Here is a 16,866-nt window from a genome sequence, read left to right as displayed (position 1 = left end):
TTCCCCCCACCCCCACCCATCGATAAGTTTCTGGATTATGTAGATTCTCTAACCTTTAACCCTTCCAAAATCACCAACATCTTAACCAAGCAGGCCTTTATTTGTAATTCTCAACATGCTCATTGTTGTATACTGGGGTGGATGCAGGATTTGGCGGTAGGGGGTGCATGAGGGTGCACCTCACTGATTGGGGCTGAGGGAATAAACAATTTTTGAGAATAGGGACCTCTCAGGCGTTGATCCAGAGTTTTAGCTTGACTTACAAGAATCGCTAACCCTATCGCCGACAGTCGTGAGAGTTGTGGTTCACAGATGAGTAATATGACATCATCATGCCCATATATGCCCATATTTGGGTGTAATATGACATCATCATGCCCATATATGCCCATATTTGGGTGTAATATGACATCATCATGCCCATATATGCCCATATTTGGGTGTAATATGACATCATCATGCCCATATATGCCCATATTTGGGTGTAATATGACATCATCATGCCCATATATGCCCATATTTGGGTGTAATATGACATCATCATGCCCATATATGCCCATATTTGGGTGTAATATGACATCATCATGCCCATATATGCCCATATTTGGGTGTAATATGACATCATCATGCCCATATATGCCCATATTTGGGTGTAATATGACATCATCATGCCCATATATGCCCATATTTGGGTGTAATATGACATCATCATGCCCATATATGCCCATATTTGGGTGTAATATGACATCATCATGCCCATATATGCCCATATTTGGGTGTAATATGACATCATCATGCCCATATATGCCCATATTTGGGTGTAATATGACATCATCATGCCCATATATGCCCATATTTGGGTGTAATATGACATCATCATGCCCATATATGCCCATATTTGGGTGTAATATGACATCATCATGCCCATATATGCCCATATTTGGGTGTAATATGACATCATCATGCCCATATATGCCCATATTTGGGTGTAATATGACATCATCATGCCCATATATGCCCATATTTGGGTGTAATATGACATCATCATGCCCATATATGCCCATATTTGGGTGTAATATGACATCATCATGCCCATATATGCCCATATTTGGGTGTAATATGACATCATCATGCCCATATATGCCCATATTTGGGTGTAATATGACATCATCATGCCCATATATGCCCATATTTGGGTGTAATATGACATCATCATGCCCATATATGCCCATATTTGGGTGTAATATGACATCATCATGCCCATATATGCCCATATTTGGGTGTAATATGACATCATCATGCCCATATATGCCCATATTTGGATGTAATATGACATCATCATGCCCATATATGTGCACATCACAAAGTTGTCACATGAAATTTGATAGTGTGGACAAAGTCCTTTGACATATTGAGAATATTACATTAGGATGAAAACAGTCCCCTTCACTCCCATCTACAGTCAACAGATTTATCTTTCTGCAACTCCCGAAATAATGTTTTCCTCCCAATTCCCAACAAACCCCATGCTTAGCAAAATCACTCCTCTTTAAATGAGTCAACCCTCACATGACCTCTAACCCTTAACCCTTCCACAATCACCAACACCTTAACCAAGCAAGCCTTTATTTGTAATTCTCAACATGCTCATTGTTGTATACTGGGGTGGATGCAGGATTTGGCGGTAGGGGGTGCATGAGGGTGCACCTCACTGATTGGGGCTGAGGGAATAAAAAATGTTAGAGAATAGGGACCTCTCAGGCGTTGATCCAGAGTTTTAGCTTGGTTTACAAGAATCGCTCACCCTATCGCCGACAGTCGTGAGAGTTGTGGTTCACAGATGAATCGGGGAGCCTTCCCGATTGCGCAGGGCAGCTAGCAATGCACCCTGATTCCTCTGCGTCTGCAACGCAATCGGAAAAGTTGAACCAGGTTCAACCTTCCTGACAACTGTCAGCGACTGTAGCCGATAGGGTGAGCTATTATATGGAAACCAAGCTTTACCCTGTCTATCGCACATAATAGGGTCCCTGAGTGGGCCGGGTCATGGGAAGAGAACATCACTGGAAGACTATTTTAGACGTGGGACGTGTGTGGTTTGCGGTAGTCTTGGGGTTCTCCTAGCTTCGGAAAGTTTTGTTTTTTCTAGATGCCGAGAAATGCACTTGCGTGCATTCCGAGACTTCTATTGATGAATGAATACACACTGATTTCCCAAATTTTAGCATGGACAATTAATAATTGCGATGATGAAGATGATGATGATGATGATGTGATGATGATAAGGAGGAGGAGGAGGCATCGTAGCAGGTGAATACAGGCTCCTGTGCAAGGTTCATTAACAGGCTCTTTGATATGAGTGTCAACCGAGGCCCGTATCCTGAGTTCGTTGTAACATTTTTAATGTACACACAATCGGACAACAGTAATTATCTATAAGTTATATAATCAGTACATTCTCGACTGTCATGAAAAATCATATATCTAAAAAATTACGTTATGTGCATGCTCGGAAGCGGAAAGTTTAACCTAAAAGTTTGATATATGTTTCATGTTGTTTATTGAATGGTATTTAATGATACTATATTCTAATATGACCACAACATAAGGAAGAACGCTTTGCCACCTACAGAGTTCAGACCCATATACATTTATAATTCCTTAGGCCTAAATCATAAGGAAGTCCACTCTATATCCAAATCAAAGGAAATTATATGTTTTATGCATGCACGGATGTGGGAAATTTTTTTTGCTGAATGGTTTTCTTTGAAAATATTACCAACATAAGGAAGTCCATTCTTTAAATGTATAATAGATAGTACAGAGAATTATGAATGTTTATCAAAACCATTATACACATGTTAAATCCAAAAAAATATGTTTTCAGTGCACGCACCAACGTGGAAAGATTAACCTAATAATCTTGTTAATAATGCGGTTCTAAAATTAATCTTATGACCACAACTTTTAAGTTGTAACTTCAGAAAATATAATACATTTTTATTGTACCGCCACCAGCTGGGAAAGTAATTAAATATGCATAAATGTCTTCTGTGATTGGTTGATTGCCAACATTTCAAAGCTTAATGGTTGGATGGTCAGAAATATAATAATGCGTAACTCTCATAATAATTTCATATTTCGAAAAATTGTTTGGAGTATATGATCACGTTCCATGATAGATTACATCCACAGGGTGCCCCTAAGCCAAAATTTAAAAATTGAATAAACTGCGTTTTTCCGAATTACGACAGACTGAGTAGATTAGGCCTACTGTAAAAATTTAAGATTTTATTTTTAAATCACAGAAAATCACAAATTTATATTCAGTACATTCTCTACTGTCTTGGAAATGTGGGCCTTATTAAATTTGGTTGGTTGATTTATACACACTCTTCATAACACCCCACCTACTGGCAATATGGGCCTGGAAACTTTATATTTTACCTGCCAATTAATACAGTTTTATACATTTATTAGATTTCTTCTCAATTTCTCAGTATTTTTTTTTTTTTTTAATTGTTTCTCCACTTCCAACACTGTATGATTTGAAATTTACATACCATTCACGTCATTACTCTTCTTCAGATTTTGTGTTCATTTTCAGTCTCTCAGTGCTCGGTGGCTATTTTTGACTTTCCTTTTTAGATGTACTGTATCTAAGTTTTAAGCTCTAGGTCTACAATTAGGCTACCAACTCCATTAAAGACTTTTTTTTTAATGAATAGCATTTGTTAAAATAATGAAATAATAATTATTTATCAAAAAGTAATAATTAAAATAATATGTTTTCGCTTTGGTGTAATTTTGGAATAACAAAATATAATAAAATTATATATGCCTTTCAATAAGGTTTTAAGAATCAACGCACATGTATAGCCTCTTCCCTGTGATTGATTTTGTATTAACCATACATTGTGACACAGATAATAATAATAATAATAATAATAATAATAATAATAATAATAATAATAATAATGCAAGAACTCAACAGTGTACCATACGTTATCTCGCAGCCGATTTAATTACAGTCCCTTTTCGATTAATTTTCGATGAATGAATACACACTGAATTAATAAATTTCCCTCATTTTAGCATAGACAATTAATAATTGCGATGATAAAGATGATGATGTGATGATGATGATGATGTGATGATGATAGGAAGGAGGAGGCATTGTAGCAGGTGACGACAGGCTCCTGTGCAAGGTTAATTAACAGGCCCTTTGATATGAGTGTCAACCGAGTCCCGTATCCCTACTGGTTAAAATGTAAAAATTTTTTTTATTTTTAAATCACAGAAAATCACAAATTTATATTCAGTACATTCTCAACTGTCTTGGAGCATGTCAAATGTGGAGCTTATCAAATTTGGTTGGGTGTGTTATACACACTCTTCGTAACATCCCACCTACTGGATATATGGGCCTGGAAACTTTACATTTTACCTACCAATTAATACAGTTTTATACGCTTATTAGATAACTTCTCAATTTCTCAGTACTTTTTTTTTAAAATTCTTTTTCCACTTCCGTGTACCGTACGTTATCGCCCAGCCGATTTAATTACAGTCCCTTTTTGATTAATACTTAGACAATGTAAAAAGTTTATTTTGTGTATATATTTTGTCTTTGGTTTAGGTAGGTGGCATTTCTGACAGAAAGAGTTGGAAATTGCCAGACCACCAGGCACTGCTATCACTTTATATTGGCAAATGGTGCGTAGAGGTCTGGATACGCGCCTGTCTGGAAATTGCACTCTCGTACCTTACAACAATACAACAATTATTTTTCTAAATACAATTTAGGGGGTGCGACTGCACCCTCTGCCCCAGGTATACCTGACTGAATGTAAACCACTGGTGGTATAAAACACCCAGATTAATAGATGTTCACATATTTCTTTATTAAAAGTAAAGAATTTTATATTTAAAAGATACATATAGCATCATTTTAGTGAATTACATTATGAGAGTATTGTTATCAATTTCTTTATCCCAATCTCCATTGTTATCAACTTACCTCTCCTTCCCAACCTTGTATTGTTCCTGTCATTATATCATGCTCCATCTCTTTCCTTTTCCTGAGTTGTTTGCAAAATTTCTATAAGAGAAAAAATATTTTGGATACAAATGTATAAATATTTTATTTGTAATTTTCTGTAATTTTTTTTTTTTTTTTTCTTAAGATTTTTCCTTTCCTATTGTTATTTGTTGAAGGACCACCCTCACAAAATATATGCTCAAGACATGCAAAATATGGTCATGTGACATCACATCATGACCATATATAGACACATCACGACTATATATGGGCATACAACAGTTGATGGCGCTCTTCCTGGTTATGGTACTCAAATACAGTGCACCCTCCGTACTCGAGAACCTTTTAATTCTGAGACCCTTCTAATTCAAGACCATTTTTTCAAAGAACTAACTGTTATCAATCTTTTAACACAAAGGAAACCATTTAAGTGAAGACCAAACCCCGAAGACCAAACCCCGAACCCCCCCCCCCACAAATTTTCTAGTCCCTACGCGGTCTCGAATTGGAGGGCGAACTTTATAAATCTTTTTTAAAGATGAGATAAAAAAATAAAAATAAATAAAATAATAATGCTATTTTACTCGTAACCCAGTAACCTATTTGGAGACGTGGATATACCCCAGTTAATATCTATAAGAAAATACATAAAAATTGTTATAACTCACTGCTATATCAGTATACACAGAAACAGCAGTCGCAACATCGATCCTGTCTGATTGCCCAACCTGAAGTTACAAAGCAAAAGGAAGTTAACTTACTGTAGGGAAGAGAAAATGGAGACGACCACAAATGTCGTTCACTGCATTCAAATGATAAAGATAAAAGGCAATGAGAGGCAATCATCTGGACTAGTATTAACGTTAATTTGATGTGCTCAAAGGAAGCGGTGTGAACATGAACCAAATGGAGTAGCATAGGCCTAGAAATTGACTGAGAATGTGAGCTAACAAACATACATCCGCTTGCCTCATATGTGACTGCCTCATGTGTACTAACCATGCATGTACTGAGTTAACCTGTTCTGCATATTACTACTCAACACCCTAGTATCAAGAGTCAAATGGGAGTGTTGTATATTTTTCTTTCTTCACAATCACATGGAGTCCTAGAAATTCTGACATGCTAACATCACATAAAGCTTGTCTCATGTGTTCTGTCCCATGTGTGGTATTCTCAGGTACAGTGTTCTCATGTGTGGAAATCTCATGTGTATTGTCCCCATGTGTGTAGTCTCATGTGTGCTATATTTAATCAAATATATTGACTGACTTACTGCTGTATGCCTTTCCAATTCCCGAAGTGCATTTGTATACTGGTCCATCCATCGGAAGGGATTGCTCAAACCCGTTGTCAAATTCATCAGTGACTGTCCCTTGCTTTCCATATATTTTCCAAGCTCATCCCTGTAGTTATGGGAAATAACATAAAATTAATAACTCCAAATATAGATGTCTATCAGTCTGTCAATAAATCTTATTTGATGTCAAATGTTCAAGCAATCATAAGTTGAGGAGAGCCACACGATGGTAGATTTATTTTCTACTTTTGGGTAATCCAGCCACATAGCTTGACTATATTTATCTGTTGTCACCCTGGTTTTTATGGCATAATAAATGAAATGCAATGAATCTTGTTATTTAAAAATATTCTTACAGAGGAATACAGGTTAATGTAATAATAAATTGGAGAGGGCAGCAGACATGGATTTTCAAAGATAAGAAAATTAGGTAGAGGGCAGCAAATGTTAACAATAATTCAACTAAAGAAAAATTTATGATGTTGAAGGCTACGCTTTCTGACAGGGGTATGAGAATTTTATTTGAATGCCAGTATGAAGGGCCTAGATGCGGAGTTCTAGTGGGAGGTTGCCTGGAGTCATTCAAAAATTTACATACAGAAAAATACAAAGAAATTGGTTTTGTCCACAAATGAACAATAATGATTGAATCTGCGACTAATAGTTTCCCTGACAACGAGAGATAAACAGTTTGTTGATTGGTGATAAATTGTTGAATTTATAAAGAACATCATTAACAATATCAATACCAGTAGTAGCAGCAGAGGCTGGGGGAAGGAGGAGGGGGAGGGGAAGGCTGTAGTCTTTCTCTTGGTTCAGACCCCTTTTGGCAGATTTCTGGAGCCACCACTGCTCAATTCTAGCTTTATACAAAAGTCATCATCATCTATAGATCCCCATCTGTATTTATATTCACAACAAAATGGAAACCTGCAATGCACCTCTTACAACACTCTTGTCCATGCTAAAAAAATCATTCTGAGACAAATATCTGTGATTACCATATATGGGCAAGATGATGTCATATCATACCATATATGGGTAAAACATAAGTACTTGTCACATGCAGATTTGGAGTGTGGACAGTGTTACTAAACACTTTTCTAAAATGGCACAATTAATTATTTCCACGCCTACCTGGAATAGAAAATTCTTTTCAAAATTCAATGAAGTATTCAGCATGGAATACAGGTTTTAAGTTAAATTTTCCCAATGAAATGATGATCACTTTCGCTCATCAAATATTTAATTATTTTTTATTGTCTAGGCATATTTCCTTTTTCCTTGTATTTTAACTAAGCTCATTTCCATCCAATGCTAATGCATTGTATCTATTGTGTAGCTATCTAATTTAAAACAGTGCGAGTTTGTGTATAATATTATGTACATAATGCATTTTTGCAGATCTTGGCATAAATGTATGTATTCAATTATTATATTGTCTTATGCATGGTTTTCTATTTCTGAGGTTTCTAATTTTGAAAATGTTATATCTGATTAATTTAACTTTCTACTACCTATTAAATCTTGAATAAAACTGAAACAAGAAAGTTATTAATAATTGTTAGACTACAAAATCGTTTCTTATGATTTTACCCGCGTTGCGTAAGAACAGAGACAGCTTTCGGATGGTTGGCACAGTATGATGAGTAAATTGTCTTGTAGTCGGCCGCTGCCTTTATAAAACACTGCCCTATCCTTTGTTTTGTATCTGATCTGAAATAAAAGAAATAATACAAATTTAAATAATGAGACCATATATTTAATTATTTTATTTATTCAAACATTTATTCGTTTACTCTGTTTATTTATTTCTACAAGATATATTACCATTATAATAATCCTTAAAAAGCATATAAATTATAATATATTCCCTTAAATCATTTTATAATTGAAGTTATATTTTTTCATGTAATACACGGAGGAATTTGATGATATTAGCTTTTTTCTGACATCTTGCTGAGTATTGTGATGTTTGCTATTTGTGTACATTTGCTTGAATAAAATAATAACTTAGGTAATAATAATAATAATAATAATAAACAAAATAATAATATTGAAAGTTAATCTAATTGTACAGATAGTATAATGAGTGAAAAAATGCTATTAGGTACAACTTAAAAGTGTGATTGAATCAGCAGGCTTTTACTTTACTTTTCAATTTCAGAATAAAAGCATGATTTTTATTTAATATTGTATCTTTCATTGGTAGATTCAAGATCTATAACCTGGGGTGGGGGGGGGGAAATGGGTTGAAGTTTTCTCCTACTTTTTTGGGGTCCAAAATTTTAGCCATTTTCATCTACATACACCACACTCGATTAGATTTTTATGAGAGCTGCTGTGGGAGGAGGGGGAGGAGGAAGGGGTTGGGGCACTTCTTTTGTCAGCCTTGAATCTGCCACTCTCTTGGTGGTTAAAGATACTTGCCTCCCAAATTCCATGGTACTAGGTTCAAAACCAGCATATTTTGCCCAACAATTTACAAACACAGAAACATGTTTTTGTATTGTTGCTTAAAAATGTCTGTAAATTAGTGAGAAAGTTAATGTCTTAACCATGTGTTTTATTGGAAATAAACAAACTTATAACTAACTCATGTACAATCCATGAAATACATGAGATCAGGATTTCAAGAAAATTTAATAAATTTACTGTAACACAATTTACTTTTTTGACTGAAAAAAAGAGCAAACTATTTTATTACTTTTATATTTTTTTAGCAAGAAAAATAGAAAACTTGACAACATTGCTTTTTTATTTCATGCAGGAAACATGTATACAGTAAACATCAACTACAATTCAAATTAAAATGTTTATAGCAAAAACTGAATATGGAGAAAAATGTATGGACAATAAAAATACGCAGAAGCGGTCTGTTTATATACTCGAACTTTGTAACACAGGAAAGTCATGATTTACAAATACAGTAGGAAATGAAAAAGAGAAAGGAAAACTAAGTACAACAGGAAAAGATGGATAAGCAGGAGAAAAAATGGAGGAAAATAAAAAGATGTGAAAACAGACAGGGTTTAACCAGATAGGGAAGAAATAAAGAAGAATGAAAGAAAAAAGGATGGAAAGATTAATACAAGTAAGGAAAGAAACTCAGGAGGAAAAGGAGAGGAAGGGTATGAGAAGGAGACCATGAGGAGAGAGGGAAACTGGAATAAAATGGAAACATTGGGAGGAGGAAAAAGATGAGAAAGAAAAGCTACACTATAATATACTATTGTTACTCCATGCCACTCTACTTTTAACATTAAAACCATAATGCTGACAAAACTTATATAGATAATTAAAAAAAAATAGTTGAATCAACTAAAAAAAAGAAAGTTGCAACTTAAAAAAAAATTACATTTACTCAAAGCCGAAATTAATTTTAATGAACTTTTCCGGAGTGTCAATCAAACTTAACAAATGACCACTTAGAACGGTGCCAATAATATGCGGGTGCTCCACAAAGACACGTTTTGTCCCGCAAACACATCCCATAAATCTTTTCATAACTATTTTACTTTATTGCCTTGATGGACCTTAGCAACAACAGTATCCAAAGATGTGGGCTTAGTGCAAAAGTCCATTATATTAAGAAATGTAACAGAAGAGGAATCTGAGGAAATACTAAAAAAGAAAATCAACTTTCATCCAATACATAACAATCAATTGTATTATACATTCCTGGTATCATTTTTATTATCATTACAAGAATGCAGTGTTGTTTGTTAGTTAAAATTCTTTAATCCAGCTCACTACAGCCCTGATACTCCAGATAAAATAATTTTTTCCGTTCAAAATTAAATAAATATAAAGCATTTTAGCAATGTTATTCAGTTACAGTCCGCTGAGTGTCGAGAAGACAGCAAAAGCTACAGTAAGCAAAACTAAACTGTAAAAAGTTATCTTACACTAATAAAACATTTCATTATTCCAACTGTTTATATCCCATAAACTGTTATATAACAATGTTATAATATCTCAAGCTCAGGTCTTTGGGTACCCCTTAATTACCTTTTACCTCACATATCTGTATTTGTTTTAATAGTCAATAAAAATATGTTATATTCTCTACCTATAAAATTATATTATTTTTTTTCTGCTTTCGACTAAACAGGTATAAAAAAAGTCCCATCCTAACAATGTATTTTTCCAGTGAAAATCTTCAATAATAACATTCACTAAACAGGCTATAAACCAGTCTTATCCTAATATATTTTTTTTTTACAAGCTTTTGCCCCAATCGGTGGTGCTTCAGTTGTAGCAAAACACCTTGGGAAGCCCTATCAATTGGAGAGACAGCTCATAAAATAAAATATATTATCTTTAGTCATAAAGGTACAATCAACTCATATCTTTAATTGTATTTACTAATACAGCTACTCAACAACCTCTGACACTTCCAAAATAAATCATCAAGAAATTAATGTTTCCCATTTGTTTGAGCAGTGCATTGGCATTTTTATAGCAGGATGCGAGAACAATAAATTGAATTTATTTTAAGCTGTTTGCTTTCACAATTGGCTTACAGTAGCAATGAATATGCTCAGATATATATTTGCATTACCAATTGTTCATGCGAGCTCAATGCTTTGTTCTTTTGTAGAAATTCATCAAAAACTAGGTTATCTTCTCTTTGGTTTAAGTAAGAAGCAATAATTCATGTCTAAATGACATTTTGATATACCAGTGAACTACTAAACAACTACTGTATCTCAAGAAAATCTCTAAGGATCATAAAGGAATGGAGCCGTTGTTGTGTTGTTAAGATGCCTCGTTCTCTGTATATAATTCAGTTGTATATTCAACCTGAAACAATCATCTCTTGTATTTAAGGGTTTAAATGGCAATGTGCCTGAACATCATATTTTCAATTTGTTGAAGAAACCATTCTCAATACAAATCACTTTTGCTAATACTGTATATAAACATTTTTTTAAATTGCAAGGTGCTAACATTTTTAATGGACTAAGTGATACAATTAAATCTTCAAACAAATTTACAGAAGTTTAGGGCATCAATATTGTAGATCTTTGATTTTTGTAATTGTATACTTTTGCATTGTTTTTTACATAATGTTTTCAGTCTTTGTATTTTAAATTTAAATTTTAACTTTGTTCCAAGGGCCTCAAGGGACCACCAGTTTGGTTGGTTGGTTAAATAAATAAATTAATAAAAATAAATAAATAAAAAATAAATATAAACTATAAACGAACGAACAAATGAATGAATAAATTGATGATAAAAAAAAGCATATACCTTAGATTTTAGAAAAACACCAACTCCATTTTAAGTATCATAGAGATCAGTTTGTTGGATGAAAAGACACTAAAACTAAATAATATTTTAATAGGCCCTAGATAGCACACAGTATCCATACAGTGACACAGTTATATGTACAGTAAATGTGGCAATATGTTACATCACAGCCAACTAAATTTTAAGATAGCAGTATGTTTACATTTCAATATGCATAGAAGGACTACAGCAAAATACATTCTGAAAGCTCAGTGAGGCACAGAAAATTGAATGCATTAAAGCCAGGTTCCAGAGGAAACAATTTTGATATGTTATACAACTGATTCCTCTAAGACACAAAAATGCATATTTGACGAAAAACTCTGGAGCAGTTGATGGGATACAGATTGTTGAATATTTATAAACTAATGGAAAAGTGGACTTAGCCACATTTTTTTTTCACCTGTTCTCCACTTTCAAAAAATAAAAAATCTGTATCACGTTATTCTTGAGTTTTTCGTCAAATATGCTTTTTGTGTGTTAGAAAAATCAGTTGTACAACTATATCAAGAAATTGTTCTCCTTCAAAGACTGGCTTTAAGCTTAATCATTAGTACCAGATGTCAGGTTGTGAGAACCATTTTAATAAAATTATAGAATTGTACAACTATATATCGGTGTAGATGTAGCTTGGTGGTTAAGGTGCTTGCTGCAATTCTATGGGTACTGGGTTCAAATCTTACAGTAATCAGAATTGTTTTCTTGCTCAACAACTAAGAACAACATTACACCTTCAGCGCCGTAATGAGTTTATTGATCATCAACGTTTCATATTTTAATTGGTGAGAATAAATTTCTTTTATTTAAAAGATAAATAAATCAATGGACTATATGTGATATATATTAATGTAATTCATAACAATTTTAAAGTGAAATCTGTCACCAAAATAAATAAGCTTATTTAAAGCAAATATAACAATGTTTGCCATAGTTTTGAACTTATCTAGGTATCTATTAGCTAAAAGAATTAATTGGTTAGATGCAAATAATTTCTTCTGGTTTCAGTATCAAAAGCCTACAATTGTATTATTATCGCTTTCTTTGCTTGTTTTCGCTTGCAACTTTCTTCTAGCTTTAAAATTATTTGTCTTAGTTAAAACCCATAGTGAATATAATGCTGGTGAGTCTATTGCAGATGTGTGGGGATCAATGGGGTAAAAATTTTTTGAGAATGAACCATTCCAAAGCGCCAATCAAAATTTAAACCGACCATTGAGAATGCGCTAGTCAATACAGGGCAAGAAATACATGCATGTCCCGTAAACATTCCAGTATGCGTTTAGGAACGCACACTCAACTATGTTTCTCAATGAATGGCTGTCATTTTGTGTGACGTTAGCAACAATATCTAATGCGTGTGGCTTTGTGGAACGGTTCATTTCACAAAGTCTTCATGCTTGGACTACAAAAACTAACACAGATGTTTTTTTTTTGTTTTTTTAATACTGTGCAAGGCCCTGAAGTGCTACATGAATAAAAAAAAAGAAAATTGCAAACAATATTTATTTACGAAAGGGGTGAACACTGATAAATAAAAGAAATGTAAAAAGTAATAATAAAAAATAATAAGGACGATCTAAGATCACTTACTTTCTCCTCATCTTTCGAGAAACTATTACTCTGTAAGCAAAATTTAATTATATTTTCTGGAGTTAAAGATTTGTGGAGATAACAATATTAGACTTGGACCAAATGTAAGCAAGCTTACTATTCCATTGACTTTGAAGAAATTAATAAAAAATAATATTAAAAAAATTATATATGTTAATTAATAATTTTACCCTCAATTGAAATAATAAATGAATTTGTTGTTTTGAATATGACATTAACTATTTAAATTAATCACGAAAAATAAATATCAATTAAACTTAACATTGCTATAATTATATACTGTAAAAAAATAAATAAAAAAATAAAATAAAAAAATATAAAATAATAATTCCATTTTGGAACAATGTTCAAGGATCGAGAAATTTAAAATTACCGACCATCTACGCCCTACAATGACCTACCAGTAGATGTTCGCAAATATTACCAAATTATTGATCAAGTTCATTTTCTAAACCTTAATTTCTTTACTTTACTCTGTAATAACTGTAATTCATTGGGTTTTTTTTCAACCTCTTTTAATCACTTCTCTTCATTTTTTTTCTTGTATTTTTTTTTCTGGATCTCTTGGGAGTATAGTAAATCAATCTCATTGGAAGAGTTTACCAGAAAGAAAGATTTGTATTGTATTGTAATTTCAAATCCTAATGGGATAAACCTCTTTTATTCCCAATGGAGGGGTAACTTACATCAAATTATAATATATAAATTATAAATTATTCCATATGGTTTTAAGTGCATTGAGGATGTTTGCATTATGTGCCATATATTGTAAGCTATTTATTATATTATCACTATTATTATTAGTAGATGAAATTCTTCAAGCCATATGAAATATGGGGCTTGGCATCCCTAAACCAGCGTATTGTTACTAACTGTTAAACTAAGAAATAAGCGTAGGAATGTGGCAGTATTGTTTATTTTAGTACAGAGAAACCATGAATACTTTATTCATAACTTTGGAATTAGTATTAATTGATTCCAAATGAGATCTATCATTTTAATAAAGCTTATAATTTGGAGAATGTGAATATATTGAATTTTCTTGTTTTACTGATACTGGTTTTGGCATGGTAGGCCCCATAATAATAAAAACAAAATCAAAATAAATATATTATTCATGGTAAACTAAAGTAAATTCTAACTTTGTTTTTTAAAATAATGGTGATTCAATTGTTCACAGATGTGTTGTAAACAGTGGCGTATCTAAAAGTCTTGAAATGGGGGGAAGCGAATGTGAAGTAGGGGGAACTCGATAATCAGTTGAGGGGGCACTAATTTGCAAAATAAGTTGATTTTAAGTGATTTTTTAAAAACTACTTGACCGTGATTTGGGAGGGGCAAGAGTAATTTTTTTTTGGGGGTGCATCCCTCCCCCACTCCCATAGATATACCACTGTTGTAAAATACTTACTGAGAGTTTTCTTCGATTACTTTCCTCAGTGATTGATGGAAGGGCAGAAACCGGTCAATGTTACCTTTTAAGGTGGCATAATCAACTGGACTGAGCCTGGAAAAACATCAACAATGTGATGGTATATCAAACAATGACAATGGGGGTATCAATGGTACAACACAAATTTTTTAGTCACATGACCACATTAGGCATTCAAAATGGCCACAAAAACATTATGCAAGCTATCTAGTTGCTTTTCTAAACACCATCAAGTCAAAAACAATAGAAATTAGTCATTAACAATCATAATCCCAAATTAATAAGGAAATATTTTATTTAAAATAGTTCAGTCGACCACTAAACACAAAAACAATCGCAAAACTGACAATTATAAAAATAAAGTCAGTTTTCTCAAATATAAGGTTTGGAAACTTGAAATTTGGTGAATAAATATGTAAAAAATGGTTAGTACTCATTAGTATAATAAAATAAAATGAATCAATTCGAAACTTACTTCTCTGTAGTTTCTAACGGCTGTAAAATGTTTGTCAATAGATGTTGAATGTCGTTATAATGTTGTTTCTCGGTCTCAATTAAACTCTCTATCACCTAGAAAATAAATTTTATTTTTTAGTCAAAAGAAAGAAAACACTTCAAAAATTGGGTAAAAAAGGAAAATATTGTGGCAACTTACATGTTTCCTTTGACATCTTCTGTAAGATAGACACGGACCCATAGATTAAGAAATAATTTCACCTCTATTTGCTTTTTGTACCAGCGGAAAAAAATGATCAGAATTACGATAACGTGCCAAATCCTGGCAAAATCTGCAACCACCAAGGAAGTATTTGGCAGCGAATTTTGTATTTTGTGAATTACCAAATTCAAGGAACAAGATCATAATTCTGTAGCATCAACAATGCCTCATATTTACCGTGTAAAGCTAATATCAATCTTATGTCTTACAAAGTAGTAATGAGGCGTTGTCATCAAGGTACCAGCTCCCAGCTGTACAAGTTATGCAGACTATAAACTACAACATCTGTCCCCGTAATAGTCATTCTTAAACTAGGCAAAGCACTCAAGATGGATATTATTGTGACACTGGCATTGTGGGATATGATTATATGTTGATGCTATTTTAGGCTTCTTCTGCACACGCTCAAATCTGGTAAATTATGCATGGGTAGCATACAATGGCATGAAGAATTGAAAAGTAAGATTACTATGAGTTAGAAATCCCCTAGTGCCTTTGTATAAAGAATTGCGATGTGGCAATGATAACAATTTGGCAATTTAACTGATAAATGCTGTATATTTTTATAATTTTGAGGAAAAATGTTTTAATTCAAATAATTAGAATCAGTGGGCATCAAAAAATATTCACTTCATTCACGGTTTTAACTAAAAAAAGCCATGGCCACAAGACCATTCTTTTTTACTTTGCTTGTTAGTTAAAGTTTATTACCTTTTATCGTGTACACAAGAATTGAAAAAAAACCCCAAAAAACAAAAAAAAACATTCCTATGATTGGTTTGCAAAGAACTTTCTTTGAATTTATTCTTCTAATCTTTCTGAAAATTTTGGAAAATTGATTACGTGTATGACCAATATAATTACTGTACATTTAGACAATTCAATAAAATATTTGTATAGTTACAAATACTAATAAAAAGCTGACGTGGTGTATTTGTTAAGTTTTCAGTTCTTTTAGTTTACTTTCTGAAGATGACTGTAATATAGGAGAAACATGTTTATTAAATCTTGGGTTATTGCATCACTTCGCAGCCAAAAAGTGTCCCCTTGGTGTCCTGAAGCTTCATTTATATTTATGATTTTTAGATCTCAAAAAACATTTTTATGTTAAGATTGCAAGTTATTTTACTATTTTATCGAACTATATATGAATATAAGTACAGAAGTTTACAGAAAAGGTATCAACCTACATTATAAGCTAATGTGGCGTGTTAAGTTTTTAGTTCTTTTAGTTTACTTTCTGAAGATGACTGTAATATACTGTAGGAGAAACATGTTTATTAAATCTTGGGTTATTGCTATTAAATTTGTATTGTTTATTATCCTTTCGATCGTTTGGATCTATTATTCATGATTTGAGTTAAAACAGTTATGTTAAAATGAATGTAGAAGACTGGAAAAACTTCTCAAAAAATGCGGAAAAGCAAAATTTCTTGAACAATGATTAAATACCTGAGCATGATATTGTG

The 16,866-nt window shown here is 32.9% G+C and overlaps 1 protein-coding gene across 10 annotated transcripts in view; it reads right to left on the bottom strand.

Annotated features, from left to right (window-relative positions):
• LOC117117650 (rho guanine nucleotide exchange factor 6-like) overlaps positions 1-16,866 on the bottom strand; it is a 74,683-nt gene that overhangs the window by 29,848 nt on the left and 27,969 nt on the right. For 7 of the 10 annotated variants that reach the window (XM_033262033.1, XM_033262028.1, XM_033262038.1 and 4 more), the window contains 7 exons: positions 15,155-15,249; positions 14,659-14,754; positions 13,227-13,256; positions 7,938-8,057; positions 6,318-6,447; positions 5,710-5,769; positions 5,021-5,101 (listed from right to left, as the gene is read on the bottom strand). In XM_033262033.1, coding sequence (XP_033117924.1) covers positions 5,021-5,101; positions 5,710-5,769; positions 6,318-6,447; positions 7,938-8,057; positions 13,227-13,256; positions 14,659-14,754; positions 15,155-15,249 — 612 coding nt within the window. Of the gene's footprint in view, positions 1-5,020; positions 5,102-5,709; positions 5,770-6,317; positions 6,448-7,937; positions 8,058-13,226; positions 13,257-14,658; positions 14,755-15,154; positions 15,250-15,334; positions 15,606-16,849 lie in introns of those variants that run through there. The other 3 variants (XM_033262029.1, XM_033262037.1, XM_033262032.1) reach the window with 3 other exon arrangements.

Source organism: Anneissia japonica, unplaced genomic scaffold, assembly GCF_011630105.1.
Source record: "Anneissia japonica isolate Jap-2015-1 unplaced genomic scaffold, ASM1163010v1 scaffold3334_len1275209_cov185, whole genome shotgun sequence".
In the NCBI taxonomy this organism is placed as follows: domain Eukaryota; kingdom Metazoa; phylum Echinodermata; class Crinoidea; order Comatulida; family Comatulidae; genus Anneissia; species Anneissia japonica.
The sequence above is the reverse complement of the archived record's forward strand: the minus strand, read 5'-3'. Positions and strand labels throughout refer to the sequence as shown.